Below are 22,933 nucleotides of genomic sequence, written 5' to 3' on the forward strand. Positions count from 1 at the left end.
CTCAGGGGTGGTTGTGCCACAAAAAGGAGCCCCCCTAAAGTCAAGAATGCAGTTTTAGGAATCAGCGGTGGGAATCTATCACACTGGCTATTCTACCGAGGAGAAGCCTGCCTCGGCAGACTCTGGAAGTCAAGGGTAGAAATAAACCAATTCCCATACCCACAGCCCTTGAATCAAGGCCAGGCCACAGTGTCAGTCCCACAGTCCCACAGGGAATTCCTTCGTTGGAGCAGTGCCAGTCCTTTCAAATCATCAGTGGGTTAAGAGCTCAGTAACATCCTGCTCACCCTAGGGTGAACACCTAGCTGAAGGACTTCTCTCTTCATCTGCTACCTGGGGAGCGAGGGGATTATGGGTGAGGGTGGGAGAGCTCTATGTACTTTGTTTTGATAGGGCATCCCTCCCTAAGCCATCATACTTCTCCCTTTCACGCTTCGTGGGCAGGACAAACACATCGCGCTGTAATCCCGTGTCTGGCTGCCGTCTCCTGTTTAGGTTACGGGGAGGTGGGGTACTGTTTGCCCCGAGATAATGGACTATCTCAAACCTTGGCAACAAGGCCTCTTTACCCAAACAGAATTTCTATTTACCCTGCCTTGAACGTGAGGGCATTGGCAGAGCTGTTCACAACGCCCTGGGAACCGCTCTGGGCTACCAGCAATCAGAGCAGGCAGGGAAGATTCCACCATCTCCAAGTCTGGCGTCTTTTTCATACACACAAAAGTCACTCTTCTGGGCTCATTCAGACAGATAGGGCATCCTGTTCCATGAGGCAGTTCCTGATCTAGGTTCATCCAGAGAGCAAAAATTTTACTCTAGATAATACATATATTACCCAATGGAATTGCTTGTCAGCTCCGGGATGGGGGAGGGAGACAACATGAATCATAAAACTTTGGAAAACTTATATATACATTTTTTACTGGAATAAAATAAAGACAAAATTTAAAATAAATAAAAACAAAAAATTTTACTCTACTTGGAAATTCCCTGTGTGACTTTGGATAAACTTACAAGGAAAGGGCAACCTAATTCAATTTAAAAATTTTCCCCCAAAATTTAACATTTATTTCTTTTTAGCAAGCATTAAAAAATTTTTTTTAATTCTGAATTCTATCCCTCTGTTTTTGGGGCCTCCCCTACTCATTGAGAAGGCAAGCAACATAATACCAATTATACATATAAAGACATTAATCTTTAAACGAGGCCATTGGACCATGTGATCCCAAAGGTCAATCTCAATCTAACAATCCATGAGTCTAATAATTCTAGGCATAAGGGTATCTTTTAATGTGGCATAATGCTTAATGACAGGCAGCAGTATCTAACCCAATGCCTGGTATGTAGCAGGTGTTAATAAGTCATGTTGAATGAATAAAAGAATGAATTCTTATCACTATAACTATCATTGATTTATTGATGTTCAAGGCTTCCATCACCTGGCCTGTGTTATCCAATTAGACTTAATTCCATAAGGGCACGGAGTTTCCTCAAAATATTGTTGATGTTCAGGTGGGTATAGCTTTTCTAGATATCATCTGGGGTTTTCTTGGCAAAGATTCTGGAGTGGTTTGCCATGTCTTTCTCCGGCTCATTTTACAGATGAGGAAACAGAGGCAAACAGGGTTAACTGACCTACCCAGGGTCACACTGCTAGTAAGTATCTGAGGCCAGATTTGAAATCAGAAAAAGGAGTAGTCCTAAGTCCAGACCAGGTGCTCTATCCACCGTGTAGCCACTCTTTTTCCTCCATTAAAAAAAAGATAATAGCATCTATCTACCTAGACTGCAGAGAGGATCAAATGATACATTTGCAAAGCAGAGACACATAGGGGAGGCTTCATGGAAATGCCATAATTATTCATATGCTTTTTGTGTCTCTTCCTCCAACCTGCCTAGTTCTCAGTATAGCCATAAGAGTCAGCCCAACCTAACGAACCCCTTTTCCTTTCCTCGAAGCAGGTACTCTATTCCATGCAGCTTGGTCTCCTTTCTGGCTCCTACATAACTCATTCTCACTTTTATGTCGTTGTTGTGCCCCTGCCTGGAACACTGCCCAGATGTCCATTTCCCTCCATCAATCCAAAACTTTCAAAGCCCAGCTGAACTTTTAGTTAAAATGGTTGCATGAACAGTGATAGAGGATCCTAGCGCTTTCCCAAAGATCTCCTGCAAAATCTAAAAAGAGCACCAGAACATGGAATAATAGAGAACACCCAAAAGACAGCAAGTGTCTGGTTCCCATGGACACTAGAAAAGGGGTATCGATAAGCCGGCACTCACAACAGATAAACAAGCAGATGCCTATTGCTAGAACAGAACAGAGATGCTCCAGAATCACTCGAAGGACACTAGAAAAGGGGTATCGATAAGCCGGCACTCACAACAGATAAACAAGCAGATGCCTACTACTATAACAGAACAGAGATGCTCCAGAATCACTCGAAGGACACTAGAAAAGGGGTATCGATAAGCCGGCATGCACAACAGATGAACAAGCAGATGCCTATTGCTAGAACAGAACAGAGATGCTCCAGAATCACTCGAAGGACACTAGAAAAGGGGTATCGATAAGCCGGCACTCACAACAGATAAACAAGCAGATGCCTATTGCTAGAACAGAACAGAGATGCTCTAGAATCACTTGAAGGACACTAGAAAAGGGGTATCGATAAGCCGGCATGCACAATAGATAAACAAGCAGATGCCTACTGCTAGAACAGAACAGAGATGCTCCAGAATCACTCGAAGGACACTAGAAAAGGGGTATCGATAAGCCGGCATGCACAACAGATAAACAAGCAGATGCCTACTGCTAGAACAGAACAAAGATGCTCCAGAATCACTCGAAGCTGAGGGCTGGGAGGTTGGGAGAAGGAAGAGGGAGAGAAAGAGACACAGAGAGAGACAGAGACAGAGAGACAGAGAACAAGCATGTGGCAGAAGTGGGAGCAGGCTAGAGAGAGGAGGGTGCTCTGAGAGCAGACACAACAGGGGAAGTGGAAGACGGCAAGAAAGATCCCAGAGAATTGGTTTCAGGACCAAACAAAGTTTACTAATCCATCTAGGCATATGGGAAGGGGGAAACCTGGTTGTGGTACAGGCTGTCAGATCAGGAACTGAGGCTGGAAATATGAGTAAAAGATAAAAGAATCCAAACATTACAGAGAAATACAATGGATTCAGAGAGACTCAAGACTCAAAGCCAGAAGAAAAGAGTGATGTCAAAACAACCACTAAGGAAGTCTAAAAGAAAAAAAAAAGCCTTGGTCACAAGGAACAAGGGGCAGTGGGACAGAAGCAGACCATTTCAATTTCAGATACTGGATATGCATTCTTATCTTTCACTCTCTTCTTCTTTGGAAATAGAAGGTCGAGAGCAAAGAGAGGAAAAATAAAAAATATGATGATGAGAAATATACAATTAACAATCCCAACCAAGCGTGTGAATGTCATGAGTTCATCCATAAAACAGAAGATTAGAACACTAGATTAGAAAAGAGGCTCCAATAGTACTGTATGCTGTTTACCAAAAGCACACTCAAAACACGAGGATTGACATGGAATTAAAATGAGAGGATAGAGCAGAACACTCTATATTTACTATAATTATTTTAGGTAAATTCTGAAAATGTAGGGTTAGTAATCATGATCTCAGAAGAGAACATAAAAATAGATATGGCATATCTATCATATCTATCATATATATATGTATATATATATATATATATATATATATATATATATATATATATATATATATATATAGCTGTGTGACCCTGGGCAAGTCACTTAACCCCCTACTGCCTAGCCCTTCTGTTCTGCTTTGGAACCAATACACAGTATTAATTCTAAATTCTAAAATGGAAGGCAAGAGTTAAAAAAAAAAAAGGTATGGTTGGGGCATCTAGATGGCTCAGTGGATAGAGAGCCAGGCCTAGAGATGGGAAGTCTTGGGTCCAAATCAGGCCTCAGGCTTCCTAGTTGTGTGACCCTGGACAAGTCTCTTAACTACTGTCCTTGGAACTTGCTCTTGTCTTGGAACTGATATTTAGTATTGATTCTAAGGTGGAAGGTAACAGTTTAAAAAAATAAATATGGTTAAAAGATATCAACTGGGAAATTACACTATAGTTAAAGCTACCAAAGACATTAAAACAATATCAATACTTATGTCCTAGATAGGAGAGCACTTAGATATTTAAAGAAAAAATTAATCAAATTATAGAAAGAAATAGAAAAATATAATATTTAGGGACCTCAGTGTGTCCCCTTTCCAGACCTAGACGAATCTAAAAAAAAAGTTAAGAACCTGAAATATTACTTGAGAAAAGTTATATATATATCATATGATTACTGAGAATAGAAACTGCATATATATGCATATTTATATGCACATTATATTACACAAATATTTAAGTTTATATATAGTTTCTACTTCATGCAAGTGGACCATTCTATAGATTTTTACCGTAATGTGAATCTACTTGCAGACATGAGGAAGGGAAGAAGGAGGGAGGCAGGAAAGGGGCTTCCCCCCCACCATGGAGGGAGGAGGCCAGCACATAATTCAAGGACATGTGGGAACAAGAGACAGAGACACAGGAGGAGAAGGAACACACTTGGGGCTTGGACCAGCCATGTTGGGGCATGGCTGTAACAAGAGGAATAAGGAGAGGAAGAAGAGACATGTGGGGCTCAGACACAAATAAGAGAGGATGTGTAACACATGATCTGGGGATAGACATACAGAGCCAAAGATGTGGGGACACATCTAGAGGAAGAACTGTGGGAGTAGAAATTCAGAAGAAAACATAGATTTACTAATTGTTTATATGGGTATGTGATTGAGGGTTTTGGTTTTAAAGGACTGCTCTTTTACAAAAATGAATAATAGGGAAATGGGTTCAAGTGATATATATATATATTTAATTATTTATGTAATATAACACAATATATATTTATTTAATTCCTATTATAGTTTAATGAATATATTTACATATATTCAATATCCAATATAAATATATATCACCAAAGATGTAGGGATGAACACATAGGCAGATGGGGCTGAAGAGGGACAAAGGTGCCCTTTCATAATGCCAGAGCTTTCAAATCAAGCCCCCAATCCAGTGGCAATGTCTATTATTTTGCTTTTACTTAGAGGATTTTTTTTTCTTCTTGGTAAAGAGGAGATATTAATTGCTCATAGTGCAGCCAAGCCAATAAAACAAAAATTGTAATACTGTCTAAATTAATTTACTTCTTCTGGGATACATAAATATTAAAGGATTATTTTATAGAACTAGAACTAATAACAGAATTTGTTTGGAGAAACAAAATGTCAAGAATATCAAAGGAGATAAAGAAAAACAGGGGAAGGAAGGAGGTCTAGAAGTGCCAGATTTCGAATTATACTATAAAGCAGTAATCATTAAAACTTGATACTGGTTAAAACATGAAAAAGGTAATCGGTGACATGCACTAAGTAAACCACAAAGAGAACACACAGAGCACAATAACAGTTTCTGGTCAGGGGAGGGAGAAAGGAATAAGCATTTCTATTCCACTTACTATGTACCAGGCAGACTGTTAGGCACTCTTGCAAATATATTTCATCTTATTCTTATAACAACTCTGCAAGGTAGGTGCTGGGGCATGACCTTGTTTTCATACATAGTTCTGATTGTTAATTGCATATTCCCCATGTACAGACGGGCTTCTGTATAAGGCCAGAGCTAGGAAATGGGGAAGAGGTTCAACATAAAGAAAAATTATTGGAGCTGTCCAACACTAAAATGGGCTGGCTTGAGAGATACTGAGTTCCTCATCAGTGGATGTATTTAACCAAAGAGAGGCTATTCGAAATGTTGTAGAGCATATTCACATATTGGGTAGAAATTGGCCTAGATCTCTGATATTTTCTTCAATTCTAGGAATGTGCAATTCCTTCAACAAATATTATTAAGGACCGGTGTGCAGGTCATAGTGTTAAGAGATATAGCAAAATCCATAATACAGACCTTTCTCTCAAGGAGCCTACCCTTCCCAAGGGGTAACATTTATCAACAACCATGACCCAAGAGAACATATTATAAATACCTCAGGCCTAAATTCTCTCTGTGCCCTCTATTTTGAGGGGACAAATCACTGTCATTTGAGGGATGGTTCTTACGTAAAGTTTTACAAAGGAGAACAATCCAATTTAATTAGGAAATAGGATACATTAAGGTCTATAGGATGGCATAAAGCTTAAAAAGTAAATTGCATAGGGGGCAGCGGGGTGGCTCAGTGGATTGAGAGTCAGGCCTAGGGACAGGAGGTCCTAGGTTCAAATCTGGCCTCAGCCACTTCCCAGCTGTGTAACCCTGGGCAAGTCACTTAACCCCATTGCCTAGCCCTCACCACTCTTCTGCCTGGGAACCAATACACAGTATTGATTCCAAGACAGAAGGTAAGGGTTAAAAAAACAAAAAAAGTAAATTGCACACATTTCATAGAGGGTCTTGAGTGTCAGCATCCATAGCTGATAAACCACTTCCCCATCTCCTAGGTCTGGCCTTATACAGAACCAAGACTATGTCTTCTTCCACATGAGGACCTTTTAGGTATTTGAGGACCACAGTCAAGTGCCACCCTCCCACCACCACCAAAGTTTTCCTTCTCCAGGCTAAACATCTGTAGTTTCTTCAGCATCCCTTGGGCAACACCAGGCGATACTAGAGCCAAGTACTTAGTTATAAGGAGGGGGGGTCTAGCAACGCTAGATCTCAAAGTAGATATTAAAACGGTTACTGGTTAAAAATAAAGGGAATCAGTGACATGCATTAAATATACAACAAAGAAAATACAGAAAGCACAGCAGCAGCATAGTGTTTAATGGGGGGGAAGGGAATAAGTATACTGTGTTCTGATTGTCTTACATTATTAACTATGTTAGATCATTATCCTATATTATTAATGATAGCTTATCATTAAGTTATCAGTTTACCAGTCTCTCTCTCTCTCTCTCTCTCTCTCTCTCTCTCTCTCTCTCTCTCTCTCTCTCTCTCTCTCTCTCTCTCTCTCTCCCTCTCTCTCTGTTTCTCCCTCTGTCTCTGTCTCTGTCTCTGTCTCTGTCTCTGTCTCTCTCTCTCCACATATGTATGAATGTATATAAGCGTGCTTTCCCCAATCTAGGACAATTCTGAGGAACTGATGACAAACAATGCTATATTATACAACCTCCAGAGAAAGCACTGTGGGAATCAGACTGCAGAAGAAAACACACAAATTTTCACTTGTTTATTTGGGTTTATGTTTGGGGATTTGGGTTTTGTAAGATTATTCACAAAAATGAAGATAGAAATGTGTTTGGCATGATAATCCATGTATAACCCAGATGGAACTACCTGCCAGCTCTGGGAGTAGGGGAAGGGAAAAAGAGGGAGGGAGATCAGTCCAATCCTATAACTTGGAAAAATATGTGAGGAAATCTGTTATTATATGTAATTGGTAAAAAAAAAAATAAATTAAAAAGCGAAATGAGAGAAAAGTGCTTTCCCTAACCTTCAGTCTTCTACTTCTAGTTTCTATGCCACACAGCCTGGAAATCAATGCGTTGCAGATTTTCAGTGTTAATTAATTAATAACTACACAATAACAACATTATCCTCATCTGCTCAACCTCTGTGATTGTTAGGCAGTTTGTTTTCCAGAAATAGGTTCAATTTGCTGCCTCTTCCTCTCTCTCTTAGAATCCAATGCCCCTCACTGCTGGCCTTCTGAGTCAGCATCCGTCTCCCCAGGTATCAACAATGTGGGCAGGCTGTCATTTTTTTCCTAAAAAGATAAAGGAAAGCAAAAGTCCTCTGGCGTTTCATGACCTCCAAGTCTCTCCACATTGAACCTCTCCCCCAGGTGGCTAATTAGTGAATTTAAGTGTGAGGAAATCAGAGGACTGGGAAAAAAGAACCCTAGGCTAGGCACAATGGCGACATTCAAGAAGTTTCCAGAGGAAGAAATGGATAGGAATATAGACTTGTCATCACCAGTGTAGAAATATAATGATTCCTTCTCAGCTATCTCAAAGCCAGTCTCCTGAGAGTCTGAGACTGACAATGAACCAAATCAGTAAGCCGCAAGTCCTGTGGAAGGAACTGGGCTGCAGGTTGGTCTGCTCCCTCGTCTCCTTGGTAATCAGTCTAGGTTGGAGGTGGAAGTGAGGAGGCAGGAGAAAACCTCCTATTTCTCTGCTTCCAGCTCTCAACAGCACCCCAGTATCCTGGACACTGGTGACGGAGCAGCTGCCAATCAATCTCTGTTAACAAAGAGGATCATTGCGGCTGACAGCCCGTGTGTTTTCATTTCCTTTTGTTAGTTTATTCAATATAAAATGTAATTTTAAGGAGAAGAGACTTGTGAAGACGGCAACACTGTTAGCTTCAAAGAAGAAATGACTTTCTGCTCCCTTGATACTTTGTTATAGAACAGGTTTGTCTTCTTAAAAGCCTATAGTCCCAGAAGTCCCTTTGCTTAACTCCAAGGGACGCTTATTTCTTTTTCCTGACCACTTATATAGCATATATCCTATATACTACAGACTATGGCAGGTTTTAATTGTTTTTATTTAAAATGTTATTTTTAAATCCTTTCCTTCTATCCTAGAATCAATACTGCGGATTGCTTCAAAGGCAGAGGAGTGGTAAGGGCTAGGCAAGTTGGAGGTGTCTGAGGCCACATCTGAACCCAGGACTTCCCATCTCTTGGCCAGACCTTCAATCCACTGAGCCACCCAGCTGCCCCCACTTTCTAATTCAAATAAGATGCTTCTGTACAAGTCTATTTTGTCCTCTGTTTCATGTGCCTAAGCCTTGTTTACCCATCAAACAACAATTACCATGAGTGCTGGTTCTGTCATATCACAGGACTAAGCACACAACAGGGATTCAGCATATATTTGTTGAATTAACTGAGGGCCACATAGACAGAGCTATTCTTGACCTGCTGCTAGATCTAAGAGCCTGGTTTGGGAGGGAAATGAATACAGAGAATTGGAGGACCAGTGTCTACGTCTTCTGTTGAGAAGCTTTCATTCCATCTACTCAGAGGGTACCAACCACCCCCAAATGCTTGACTTGCCCACGTCTCCTCTTCTGTTCATGGGTTTTTGGAGACGATCAATGATATCACCGGTGATGTCTTGACTTGTGTGTGAATTGGATTTAAGTGAGGCAGAGGTGCACAGAGTTGTCAGCCCCACTCCTCCTTCCAGTGGCAAGACCAAGTTAAGATGACTAGTGATGACCAGGGAATGCAGATATCTTTGATGTCTGACCAAACTCTAAGCAATTTCCAGTGCCTACTTCAGCTGCCTGCAGGACCACCTGGACCAACTGTTCTCATCTGCTCATTCTTCAGGAAGAAGTCTTGACGTGCTGTGATAGACACCCACCTAATACACTGATGGATTTCAGGACCCAACCTGGGTCAGACCTTTAGCCAAGATGATTTTACCAGAGTGTGGTCACTGTGCATGCTACAGTTTCTTAGAGCCTGACAGACACATGTGGAACAATATTTAGGGCTTCTTTTAAGGAAGAACATTTTATTTTCTTTCCAATACCCCTGCCTCCAACAAACAAACCCACACACAGGTTCCAACTATTTCCAGTTTAAGATGTTGCTGGCCTAGAAATCAGACCTTCTTATTAAGGTGTGCAGAAGGCTGAGGTAAGGGGCAATAGAGGAACCTGGAATCACAGATCTGGAGGTGGAAAAAAGTTTAGAGCTCATATAATCCAATGGCCTTATTTTACAGAGGGAAGATGAGGCTCAGAGATGAAAAATGCTTGAGGTTACACAGAAAATAAAAGACAGAGCTGTTGTTTGAACCCAGATCTCCCATCCAATCCAGTATCCTTTCCATGCCACAATTCTCCCTTCATAGCCCTATTAACTCCTTCATACACCCCTCTTTTCCCCCTTTCTACTGTCTCATGAGCTTCTCTGGGTCTCATATGGAGAATTACCAGAAATCAAGACATAAAAGTAGAATGCAGTCAAAATATGAAGCACCTAAAATGATGGCCTAAAAAATTGGTCATTTATCCTTAGAGGTAACAGAAAGCCATTGAAGGTTTTTGAGCCATCTGGCCTCAGACGCATCCTAGCTGTGTGATCCTGAGCAAGTCACTTAACCCCTTTAGCCTTTACTATTCTTCTGCCTAGGAACCAATACATGGCGTTGATTCTAAGAGGAAAGATAAAGGTTTAAAAAAAAAGAGAGAGAGAGCCAGAGGTGTAGAAATCCTAAACTAGGGTGTTGGCTATAGGAAGAGAGATAAGGGAATGGTACAAGAGATAGTATAGAGGCACAGTTGATAAAGGCAGCCAGGATGATAAATATATATATATGTATGTATGTATATATACACAGATATATAAATAATCTCTGGGACCACCTAATCTAACCTGACTTTACAGAAAAGGAGACTGAGGTGGATAAATGTGAACCCAAGTCCTAACACTAAAACCAATGTATAATATTCCTAACATGAAGAGAAATCATGTATTTTTTTACTAAAATATATTATAATAAATATAATTTTACTTTACCTTTACTGCTTTTCTGCCTTGGAAATGATATTTAGTGTGGAATCTAAGAGAAGATTTTTTAAAAACGAAATAGCAGGGATAATTTTTTTTTTTCCCTCAGCAGACACACACAGGGATTAGAGGAGCAAAAGTGAGGGGAAGCTGCCCATCACCTACTGTGGAAGTGGTTGAGTTGTTCCATCACCCTCCTGGGATGATGGAACACTTCACAAGGATGAATTGTCACTCCTAGTACCAAGGAGCTAGATACAAAGGCAGTGGGGAGTTCTAGCTGGATATCTTGAACAGGAAGTCCCTGGTAATCAGCCATTCAAGGGCTGGGCTGAAATCACACTCTGCATAATTACTCTGGTCCCATTCTGGGAGACGAGATCTATCCAGGATCTATCCAGGATGTATCCTACACAGAGAACTGGCACTTGGGTTCTGGTTTCTGGAGGTTCTGAGTACCTGGTGGCAAAGGTCCTCTAAACACCAATGTCTCCCAGTGAAAAGAACATATCTAATCAGTTACAGACTTACAAATCTAAATCTACAAAGTGGCAAAAATGTCATCCATATGCACAGATGATAACAATTTAGTGTTTTGTTACTTTTTGTGGATTGTCAGGTCTCAGCTTATAGACTATGTAGAATATAGAACTCCAGGGAATCTTAGAGATCATCTATTCTAGTCCCTCCTTTTCACAGATGAAGAAAAGTTAAGTGTCTTGTTCAAGGTCACACAGGAAATAAATGGCAGAATTTGGATTCAAACTTGGGATCTCTTAATCAGTGTTATCTTTTTTTTCTTAGGCCCTTACCTTCTATCTTAGAATCACTATTAAGTATTGGTTCTAAGGCAGGAGAACAGTAAGGGCTACACAATTGGGGTTAATGACTTGCCTAGAGTCACACAGATAGGGAGTGTCTGAGACCAGATTTGAACCCAGGTCCTCCCAAGTCCAGGCCTGGCACTTTGTCAATAATGCTACCCATTTGCCCACCCTCCCTTTTTTTAATCAATGCTACTTTCAGTGATCAACTCTGGTAATGTGTTTGTGGAGGGAGGAGACTGAGGGAAGTAGCTCAGTAAAGTTTTGGATTATCTGAATATTTCAATTATTCTTCTTAATTTCTTCCCTTGTTATCCATAAAATTTCAAAAGCTTGCTATATATCCTATAGTTTGTTAGGATTACTTGAGGGTCATAATTATTGTATTTGTATCCTCCAGCTCTAGCACACTCGGGCACATAGTAAGCATCTAATTGATGTTTGTTGATTTATTATTACTCTTATGAAGAGTACTCTGATTCCCTATCAAAGATTATTAAAAGATCAACAAAGGAGTCAATGAGAGAATATGAGAGAAGACAACTGATAATGACAGAATCTTATACAAAAATATATTCATTTTGGGATACTTAACTTCATAAAGAAAAAAGTAATAATACTTGTAAGAAAAAAAATTGTCAATAATGCAAAGCTTTAATAATGCCAAAATGTTTGAGAAGAAACTATTTTTATCTTGTCTAAATATTTTCTTTGTCTTAATCTTGGTTCAGCAGTCATGAAAAAGAAGAGAATGCCATGCTTGGTCAGCCATGTGGGTGTAGGACAGTCTCACGCTCCCAGAACCTGTTCTTTAGTGCCCCTGCCAGAGCGATAATCCAGGTTTACGAGTTCTATGGAGCCTGGACCTGGGGGAAAGTTGTTACATGTCCATGCAAAGCAAACTTCAAATGCTCTTGGGAAAGCAGATGGAATAAGGCTCCAAAGAAAAGTCACAAACCTCATTCTTTGTTTGCAGAGAGGTTCCTCGGTGGCTACTCCCATCTCTGATCCCTTTTTTCTGATCAGGAAAAATGGTGAGAATTGGCAGTGACAACAGCAACAGGCAAGGAACTTTTTGAGCTACCAGTTTAGGAAACAAAAGTGCCCAGAAGCAAGCCAGCAATATGGTACTAGGAAACACTGGACTGGAAAGTCTAAGCTCTGCCCAAATGAATGTCTTTTCCTCCCCCTCCCCGAGTGCTCAGAATGGCGCAAGCAAGCAGAAGGGAAGTTTAGGGGCAGAGGCAGGGGTCAGTTTTTCTACTTAGTTTGTGGGCTGTCAGGAATATAGTCAGGTTATATAAGATGAGGTCAATAACACAAGATGTTGGGATTGGTGAGGAAGGAAGCTATTACAATCTCTCCACGGCACTTTACTGAGGAGTAATTGGACAAACAGGACCCACTGGCTAGAGGCAAGCTAATTGCTCTCTAACCAGCCAATCCAGGAAATAAGGTTTCATAACAACATCATCACATACAAAGGTTTCTTCCAGTCCACTGTCTTCCAATGAGGCTGATCTGACCATTTTCTTCAATGCATCCCCTCATCCACAAAGCTTTTTTTTTGCTTTACCTATTTAAGCCAATTATTCACAGATTTTCTAGGTCATCATAGGAATACGACGTTCCCTGACCAATCCCTTTGTGCCAGGGCTTCTGAACCAAAAGGGTTATATTCTCCCCGATCAAACGGTAAAGGAGAGGCAGACCAAAGCTCTGAGCAACGCCGAAAAGCAATTATCACACTCATTTGGTTCAATGGCCCTCACATTTTAATGGCATTTTACATTTTAACACAGCTTGTCATTCCCAGACGCAAAAATCTTTAAAATGTTGTCCTCCAGTATTCAGACGAATCTAGATTTCGGGGTCCCATTCTATGTACTCCATCTTATCTTTCATTGATCCAGATAGACTAGTCTCATCTCTAGAGAAAATGCTCTCTCCTACCTTCACTCGTATGTGAAAACTATTTCTTCCCAGAGAGCGTCTTTCCCTCTTTCTTCTCTGATTATCCAAACCGCATCCATCCTTCAAAACTCAGCTCAAGTGGCCCCTTCATGACATCAGTGAATCAGGTTCTAAGCTTTTATACTTGGATCTCTTGAGTCTAGCACATTGGTTGACACCTAGTCAGGTACTAAATAAATGTCCATTGATCTATAGATTGGTTAATCAAGATTTTATTGTGTAAGTCTACGTATGTCTATATTGTTTATATATATATAAGTCTATGTATCTATAATATTTATATATTATATACTTATTGTATTATACAGCATATTGTTGTGTATAAGCATATAATTATATAATAAATGTTTCGAAGAAATACTATGTATTGGTTCCAAGGCCAAAGCAGTAAGGGTTAGGCATTGGGGGTTAAGTATCTGCCCAGAGTCACATATAAGGCCAAATTTGAACCCAGGATCTCCCATCTCCAGGTCTGATTCTCAATCCACTGAATCACCTAGCTGCCCCCCCCCCATGTATATTTTTTATCATCTACCTATATATGTTTTTGCTGTTCAGTCATTTTTTAATCATGTCTAATTCTTTGTGACCCTTATTGGGCTTGTCAGAGATACTGGAATGGTTTGCCATTTCCTTCTCTGGCTCATTTTACAGATGAGGAAACTGAGGCAAAGAGGGTTAAATGACTTGCCTAGGGCCACATTGCTAACATGTATCTGTGGCCAGATTTGAACTCAGGATGATGGAACTTCCTGACTCCACGATCTGGCACTCTATCCACCGCACCACCTAGCACTACCTATACATGGGTGGGTGGAAGCAGATATGTATGTGGATATATGTGGACAGGTGTATATATGCACAAACACATATGTGAGCACATACAAGTCTAGTAAAAAACTGCCTAACAGGGGAGGACAAACTTTAAAGCATTTTGATGTACTAGATGTGCCTTTAGGGCACACTTACTAGCTGTGTGACACTAGGCAAGTCACTTAACCATATTTGCCTCAGTTTCCTCATCTGTTATATGAGCTGGATGACAGAAATGGAAAACCATTCCAGTATCTTTGCCAAGAAAATCCTAGGGGGGGTCACGAGTTGGACAGGACTGAAACAACCCCTGGCGTAGCTCTAGCCAAGATGCACCTCAATCAAAGATGGAAAGCTCAGAACTTCTCTCATCTTTGCTCAACAGCAGCACCAGGATTGAGGGCAAGAGCTTGACTGGTGTGATATGTTTAGACGACCCGACTCTCAGAAAACTTAGGAATCTGGAACATTTTCTCACTGGACTCTCTTCTTTCTCCCCCTTTTATTACTCTTCCCTCTTGCCTATGCAGGGAAATAATGCCTACCTAGAACCCTGCTTCAGCAGGGGCTTGTTCTAAGGATCTGACAAATGGAGTCCTGGCAGGGCGCTAGCCAATAGTGACTCCAACGTGATTCTATTACCCAGAGCCATCTGCATTGTACAGATGTAAATGTGTGTATGTGTATAAGGACACATACATTTTTAAAGTTTTAATGGTGCCTTTTTTTTTAATACCACATATATTCCCCATCGAAATACCCATAATTTAACAAAGGACAATTACTTTTAGCCTTCAAATCCTAAGGCTATCACTCTCTAATGGTATAAATTTGGCACTGTGGCAGTGAGGGAGGTTTTCTTAGCCTCCAACCATACCAAAGAGACCTATTCCACCCGTAAAAAACTTATGATTGGGAGCATCTAGGTGGCTCAAGGGATTGAGAGCCAGGCGTAGAGATGAGAGGTCCTGGGTTCAAATTTGGATTCATCTACTTCCTAGTTGGGAGACCCTAGGCAAGTCACTTAGCCCTCATTGTGTAGCCCTCACACTCTTCTGCCTTGGAACCAATACAGAGACAGAAGATAAGAATTTTTTTAAACATTTATGATCTAACTGGGAAGATAAAATGAATGCTCCCCAAACAAATCAAGAACATCAGGACTAAATTCAGGGGAGAGACCAGAGGAGGCTAGATAATAAATCAGAAGGAAGTGGGTCCTGAAGGACAGGTAGGATTTGATTAATCAAAGAGGAATAGTGAAGAATTTAGACTCTGCCACTTACTCCGTGTGACCAAAATTACCTCTCTTTACCAAGTCTCTGTTGCTTTATCTGTAAAATGAGGTCAGATTAAATGATCTCCAAGTCCTTCTAACTAAATCTATTGTTTCTACATGCCTTTCTGGGGCCATGACAAGACACGAGCTCCTTCCATCTTTCAGTATTGTCACTTTCAAATATTTCTTCCTTATTCTAACAGAACATACTGTCACAGATATCATGGAAATTGCATTGTGGTCTTCAAAGTGCCCCAGAGTCAATCTAGGCATTCTCTCTCACTCCCCACTGAGGGCTCTGCTATTTTCAGCCAGCACAGACACAATATGGAGGAACACAAATGTCACAGAGTCATCTATTAAAACCAACATCTGGGAAGAACAGACGAGAACTTTCAGATTTGCACTTTCTTAGCAACCAAGAGAACGATGAGTTCAGGGAAACCAGATCCTAATCTCCACCCCATTGGCTGCCCCGAGTCCTACTGTGATAGAGAATGTTCTGTAACAGCACTTCGGACACGAGAGAATGTAGGAAGAACTCTGTGGGAAGAACTCAGCTCAACTATGGGGCACGGACTTATTTTAACATAATTGTTATGCCTTGGTTAAAAGCTAGCTGTACTTATATACCTGCCTAGAACAATCTTGTTGAGGACCCCCCCCCCCTTTAATTGGGCTGACTCACATAGGGGACTTCACACTCAGTTCTTCTGGACACCAGAGAACCTACCCTACGCAGACACATCGTTCTTTGCTCCTTCCCTCCCTCTATTCCTAGGGAAAAAAAATTGAAATAGGAGAACATCGTTAATTAAAATCAGGACTGGTTCAATGCTTATCTTCTCCAGCAAAGAGCAACATTTTTTAGGAAACACTCTGTACTTTTTTGGCGCAGCACAATCCTCAAATGTCCAAACACGGTATCGTGGTAGGAATGAAGAGGAAGAAACCAGAATTTCAGTAGTCCAAGGAAGAGATGATAGAAAAGTGAGCCCAAGGCAAAATAGTGAAATTGAAATGTATGGTAAAGCTGGAAGGGGCTCTTTTAGATCTCCCAGTCCAAACCTCTCATTTTATAGAGGAGGATAGGGAGATCCAGAGAGGCCAAATAATTTGTCCTACGGTCCCACAGTTAGTGGAACAGAAAAGACTAAAGCTCAGATCTTCCAATTCCTAGTTCAGGGTTCAGAACCCATGAGGATTTTTACTTCCTCAAAGACAAAAGGTTCCAATCACTTCATTCAGAAAAATATTTTAGATCTTAATGTTACCCCTTGATAATAATATTTACATAGAAGGCAGAGATCGGGGAATGCTTTACACAAAGGAAAGCCTCATCATTGGTAGAATTCTCAGCTTTAGCAGGAAAGAGAATTTTTCAACCAGGGCTTCCTAGGAGAATTTTGGGTATCATACTATACTACGTATCCTAGCAACTTCTAAGATTTTCATTTTTGATGGTATTTGAAACTACAGAAGAATACTTTGTTCTTCCTACTAATACATGTTTACATGTTGTTATCTTAATAATTCCAAAAGAAAAAAACACCAGGGGGCAGTGAGGTGGCTCAGTGGATCAAGAGCCAGGACTAGAGAGAGGAGGTCCTGGGTTCAAATCTGAACTCAGATACTTCCCAGCTATGTGATCCCAGACAATTCACTTATCCCCAACTGTGTAGCCTTTACCACTCTTCTGCCTTGGAACTAACATTTAGTATTGATTCTAAGATGGAAGGTAAGGGTTTAAAAAAATTAAATGAAAAGAACTCCTCATCCTCTCTAACATATTTCTTGGCCCATCCCCATGCCCTTAGCCACCAATTTTGAATGAGAAACTGGTGTCCATTAGGGCATAAACCATTTGATGTACCTTTGGACTCACCTTTGTCTTTGAGGAAGAATCAAAATCCTTGTGTTCAAAACCCTGAACTGGGAATTGAAGGATCTGAGCTTTAGTCTTTTCTGTTCCACTAACTGTGGGACCTTAGGACAAATTATTTGGCCGCCCTGTATCTCCTTAATCTCCTCCTCTAAAAATAATATCCATCTAGGACATGATTAACCAAGGTCCTGCCTCTACCTTTAACTCCAAATAAATAGGACTTTTGTTGTTTAATTGTGTCCAACTCTTTGTAAACTCATTTGTGGTTTTCTTGGCCAAGATACTGGAGTGGTTTGCAATTTCCATCTTCAGCTCATTTTACAGATGAGAAACCGAGGCAAAAAGTGTCAAGTGACTTGCCTAGGGTCACACAGCTAGCATGAATTTGAGGCCAGATTTAAATTCAAGAAGATGAGTCTTCCTGGCACTGGGTCTATATTCTATCCTGCCTCTAAATAGTCAGGACTGGCCCCATACGTAAGCAGAATAAATGGTCATCTACACTAGAGAGGCTTACACCAGACACAAATCTGAAAATAATCTCTCTACCAGTCCTAAACATTCTACTACTTATACTTCAGATTAAGAAACTATCCCTCCTCTGTTAACTGTACATTAATCCATTGGCTTCAATGAGCAGATTAGTCTGAATTCAGTTACCAAAGTATGCAGTTGTCATCTTCTTCAGCCAATGATCAGGTTCCATTAATGGAAGGAGAACAGTGCTGGGCAGGCAGAATAAGGGTCCCGAGTACCCAGGCTGGGAACAGAGGGGCACAAAAATGGGCAAGAAGTTAAGGGCCCCCCAAACAAATATTGCCCAGAAGAGGAGGGAGGCTGTAAGGGATAGACTCTCTCTAGGTAATGCAGAAAACCTGAATCATCTGGGAGCTGAGTTCAGGCCACCTTCTGTCTCCTGGGGGCTCATTTTTCTTAGGCTTTCTATAAGCAAAAGGATGGACTAAATGGTGATTTTGGAAGCCCTAATATTGAGTAGGAAAACTGTTCAGAGACAACAGAAAAGATTAGGCAACAGGTGAGTGGATTATCTGTTTTTCTTTTGATTTTGTGAGTATTAACTCCTCAGAGACTGCCAGAGGGTTAGATTGAAACTAAGACTCAGAATGGAATTCTTGTTTTATCTATGGATTTTGTTTGCCCATCTCTGGGCCTTTTAGCATAGACCATAGTCAGGGAAGTAAAAGTGAGGAATATAAAGAAATTGGACTGTGGTAGCTCTGCTACCAACTAGCTGGGTGACCTTGGAGAAGGGAATTGTTCTCTTTAGCAGATCTTGGCTTCCTTCTCTGTAGAGCAAGGGGGCTGCACTAGGTGGCCCCCAAGGTCCTTCCAGCTCTCACCTGTAAGCATCTTTGATTCTCAAAGAGCATTATCCTCACAGACTGGTGAAGAGATCAGTCCATTCCCACCCATTTTACACAAAGACACAGTATGAATGAAGAAGCCAAAATATATACGTTTCTGCATTTTGAGCCTCCTTTTCTTTTATAAAAACTCTCACCTTCTGTCTTAGTATCAATCTCATTTTTTCGAAGTCCCTAGAATCAATACTGTGTAATTGTCTCCAAGGCAAAAGAGTGGGAAGGGCTGGGCAGTGGGAAGTTAAATGATTTACCCAGGGTCACATACCTAAGAAGTATCTGAGGACAGATCTGAATCCGGGACCTCCCGACTCTCAATCCATTGAGCCATCGAGCTGCCTTTGTTCTCAATTCTAAGACAGAAGAGTGGTCAGGGCCAGGCAAACAGAGTTAAGTAATTTGCCCAGGTCACAAACCCAGGAAGTGTCTAAGGCTAGACCTGAAGTCAGGTCCTCCCAGCTCCAAGCTTGGCCCACTATCCATTGAGCTACCTTTCAAATGTGAGGTGTTTCTGACATCATCGGTGGTGAGTCTGGTATGCCTCACACCATCCTCTTGCCATCCATTTTATTATAAGGCAACATTGAAGAATGGAAAAATCATTAGATACAGAGTCTATAATACCTAGAGTTGAGTCTTGTCTTGAACATTTATTGGCTGTGTGATTGAAAGCCTGTAGTTTAATCTCTCTAGGCCTCAGTTTCCTTCTTTGTAAAAACACACTGGTGAAATTCTGTATTCTAGTTCATTCTTCATATCCAGTCCAAGTCCTGCAGATTTCTTTGTGGAGAGAGCCCTTTTGCAAACCTTAAAGCACTACATAAAAATGAATTCTTATTTATTATATAACCCTACATTCTTCTAGGTGTTGTTTTACCACTATTTTTTTGGCTAATTGAATTAAAAAGAAGTTTGTTTGCTCTGGAGAAAGGAGGAGCCCCAGGGGAAATTGGGAAGTATTTCATCTTTGAAGACAAGGATAGGAGAGGGCTGGAAAGTATTCTGCAGGGAAGTGGATAAGGTGATCTAGAAAAGAGGGCTGCTCAAGGAGAAGTCATTAGCTTACCAGTAAGACCTGAGGAAGTTCAGCAGCAGGACAGTTGTGCCCAGGCAGTAACATGCCCGATAGGGAGACCCAAAGGCACGGCTCAGCTTGCGTGTTTTGTGTTCCCATCTTGCAACCTAAATATGGGAAATAAAGAAGAAAAGGAGAAAGCAATTTCGTAAATTCTGCCACTTCATTTTATCGGAACATTCAGTGACTTTAGCAAAATATACGTACAGTGGATATATTTATTCATGAAAGTAGATGGTATAAAGGTCTCCATTTTGGCAACATGATGTTAATGTTGAACGGCTGGGGAGATTTATCTAACAGGAACTAGACTGTCTAGAATACAACCAAGAAAAAAATCCTCGGAGAATGCGAGCAGAGCTCAAGTGAACTTGTCTTTTACTCAGAGCTCTTAGAGTCAACTGAGTCCCCAGTTTTTATAGCCAATGCTAACATTTTTACTTAACCGTTTTCCTAGACCAGAGCAAATTAGAAAGGAGAAGACTGGCTGTTCCAACAAACGTGCCTCATGTACTGCAGATCAAAGAAGGCAAAAAGTGTAGTCTTTTGGGAAAGGGTTGGCTTGTCTTCACTCTATCTCCGAGACAAATGAACAGCTTAAGTAATTTGGTAAGGGGAGGTGGTATAATTAAACCACTTAGGCATCCTGAATTATTTCCAAATGCTTTAGAATCACTATTTACATATAGAAATGCCAATTATGAATCAGGTTTATCTATTAGAACAGACTAAGGACCTTCATTAGATGACACATTGGCACAACTACATGTGTTTAAAAGCAGAAAAAGAAAAAGAAAAAGGATAAAAGGGCTTTATTCCATAATTTAGACGTTTTCATTCATTCAAGTCTGGTATTACAGAAAGCCGGCTGGACAAAGAGAGCAAACAGAAGCCCCAGATTCGGCTTCTTGCCCCATGACTTACTAACCACAGTCACCGAGAAGGATTCCTGGGCTGGCAGGCACCTCAGAAGTCAGCCGGTCTGACCCCAAATCTGATCAGGAATGCCTTTTGTTAAGGTCTCCAATGACACAGGAGGGGCGTCCAGTACTTCCTAGGGAAGCATCTTCCAGACACCTCGGATGATCAAGTTTTTCTTTACATCACTGAAACTGTCTGAACACGTCCTCCTCATTTGTAACCTCACTGGGAGTACCAGTCAGGAGAGCACTATAGAAGAGAGTCGCCCGCTATCTCTTGGGAGAGCACTGCATCTCAGACCCAACAATTCTAAACACAATTCATTTTTCCTCTCAAAATTACTCATTTTCCTACAGTCTCTGTCCCGTTAGGGTGCAACCATTTTTCTAGCCAAGCACATTTGCAATCTTGAGAGTCCTCTTCTTCTCTTACTTCCATTACCACTGAGATACAATCAGTTGCCAAAGTTTCTCACTTCTCTGCTTCTCTAGCTCACATGATCCCCTCTCTAGCCCTCCTCGCTCTTCACCTGGATGGCTTCAATGACCCCTCATTAATTTCTCTGTGCCCAATCTCCTGTCTTCAAATCTGTCCTCCACACAGATGCCGCCCAGGGACGCTCCCTTGCTAAGCCAAGCTCCGCCACCCCTCCAAATTGGGCTTGAGCCACTTTTTTCAGGATGAAATGCATGCCTTCTTCATCTCTGCTTCCCAGATTCTCTAGCTGCCTCGGAGGTTCAACCCAAGTGCCACCCCAAGAAGTGATTCCTCATCTCTGCCACTCTCCCCTTGCCTTAGCTGTGTGACTCTAGGCTTAAACCTCTATCTTAGTCTCCTCCAATGTAAAGCAGGGATCATAATAGCATCAGTGTGGCAGGGATATTTTAAGGACCAGATGAGATATTATTTGTAAAGTGCTTAGCACGGGGGCAGCAAGGTGGCACAGCAGATTGAGTGGCAGGCCTAGAGATGGAGATACTGGGTTCAAATCTAGCATCAGACACTTCCTGGGCCCCAGGTACCTCACCCTTGCCTGCCCTTTTGTCTTAGAATTGTTACTAAGAAAGAAAGTAAAGGTTTAAAAAAAAAAAGGAACTCGTACAGTAGTCGGCACATAGCAGACAATACACAAACTTCCCAACTGAATAGAAGCACTTGACAGCAGCAGCTGTTTTATTTTTGGTTTTGGATCCCAAGTCCCTCACAAACTGCCTGACATAGAGTAGATGCTTAATGTTAAATTTTCATTGAAGATGTGTTTTATAAATCATACAATACTATATAAATGAATTATTATTATTTAGTGTCCTCCAACCCCTGCATCAGTGAGAACAATGCAGGATCTATACCAGACCTTTCAATGGCAATATTCCTGAAAAGTTTTATGCAAATAGAACTTCTACAAATCAATTATCAAACAAACATTTGACAAAATTTGGGAACCACTATTATAATGGAAAAAACAATAGATGAGTTGGAAAGAAATCAAAAGACCTATTGGCTGAGCCCTCTCCATCACTAACTTGCTGGATGACTGGATAAGTTAGTCTACCATTCTGAGACTCAGGTAAAATTACAGGGTCCTAAAGTTGCAGAGCTCACCTCTGGGATGATTCAGGGACAAATGCCTTACACTTAAATGCAAAGAACCAATTCTAGAAGTACAGAAAATTTGGCTGGGGGAAAAAGTTGGACCTCATAATAAAGATTTGTTAATAAACAGAAAAATGGCACACCATCTTAAAACCATCAAACTGGCAAAGATAATTAAAAACAATGAAATTCAATGCTGGTGTGGTTGTGACAAAACAGGTACTTTTATGCAAACTTTTAGAATCTATATAGAGAGCAATCTGGTAGTTTGTAGTAACAGTTAAAAAAATAATCACATCCTTTAATCTCCGACCTCATTTGTTACTAATATATCCTGACAGTATTATAAAAAACAAACAAAAAGCTGTTTGTTCCAAGATCTTCAAAGCAGAATTGTATGTAATTTTAAAAAAATGTAGAAGCAACCTAAAGTCTAGCCACAGGAAATTGTTAAATAAATTGTGACATATTAATGGAATGCTTTAAATCAATTAGATAAACAAGTACAAGGACCATCAAGACTCTGGAAGGAGCTTTATGAAATAACACAAAGAAGAAAAAAGAGAGAATCAATAGAATGGGGTACATTCTAACTATGGGGTA

At 40.7% G+C, this 22,933-nt stretch overlaps 1 protein-coding gene across 8 annotated transcripts in view; it reads right to left on the bottom strand.

Moving 5' to 3' along the window:
- PEMT (phosphatidylethanolamine N-methyltransferase) overlaps positions 1-22,933 on the bottom strand; it is a 188,918-nt gene that overhangs the window by 63,377 nt on the left and 102,608 nt on the right. For all 8 annotated transcript variants that reach the window (XM_007498376.3, XM_007498377.3, XM_016423923.2 and 5 more), the window contains exon 3: positions 19,808-19,923. In XM_007498376.3, the coding sequence (XP_007498438.1) occupies positions 19,808-19,923 (116 nt within the window). The remainder of the gene's footprint in view (positions 1-19,807; positions 19,924-22,933) is intronic.

This window comes from Monodelphis domestica, chromosome 7 (assembly GCF_027887165.1).
Source record: "Monodelphis domestica isolate mMonDom1 chromosome 7, mMonDom1.pri, whole genome shotgun sequence".
Lineage (NCBI taxonomy): Eukaryota > Metazoa > Chordata > Mammalia > Didelphimorphia > Didelphidae > Monodelphis > Monodelphis domestica.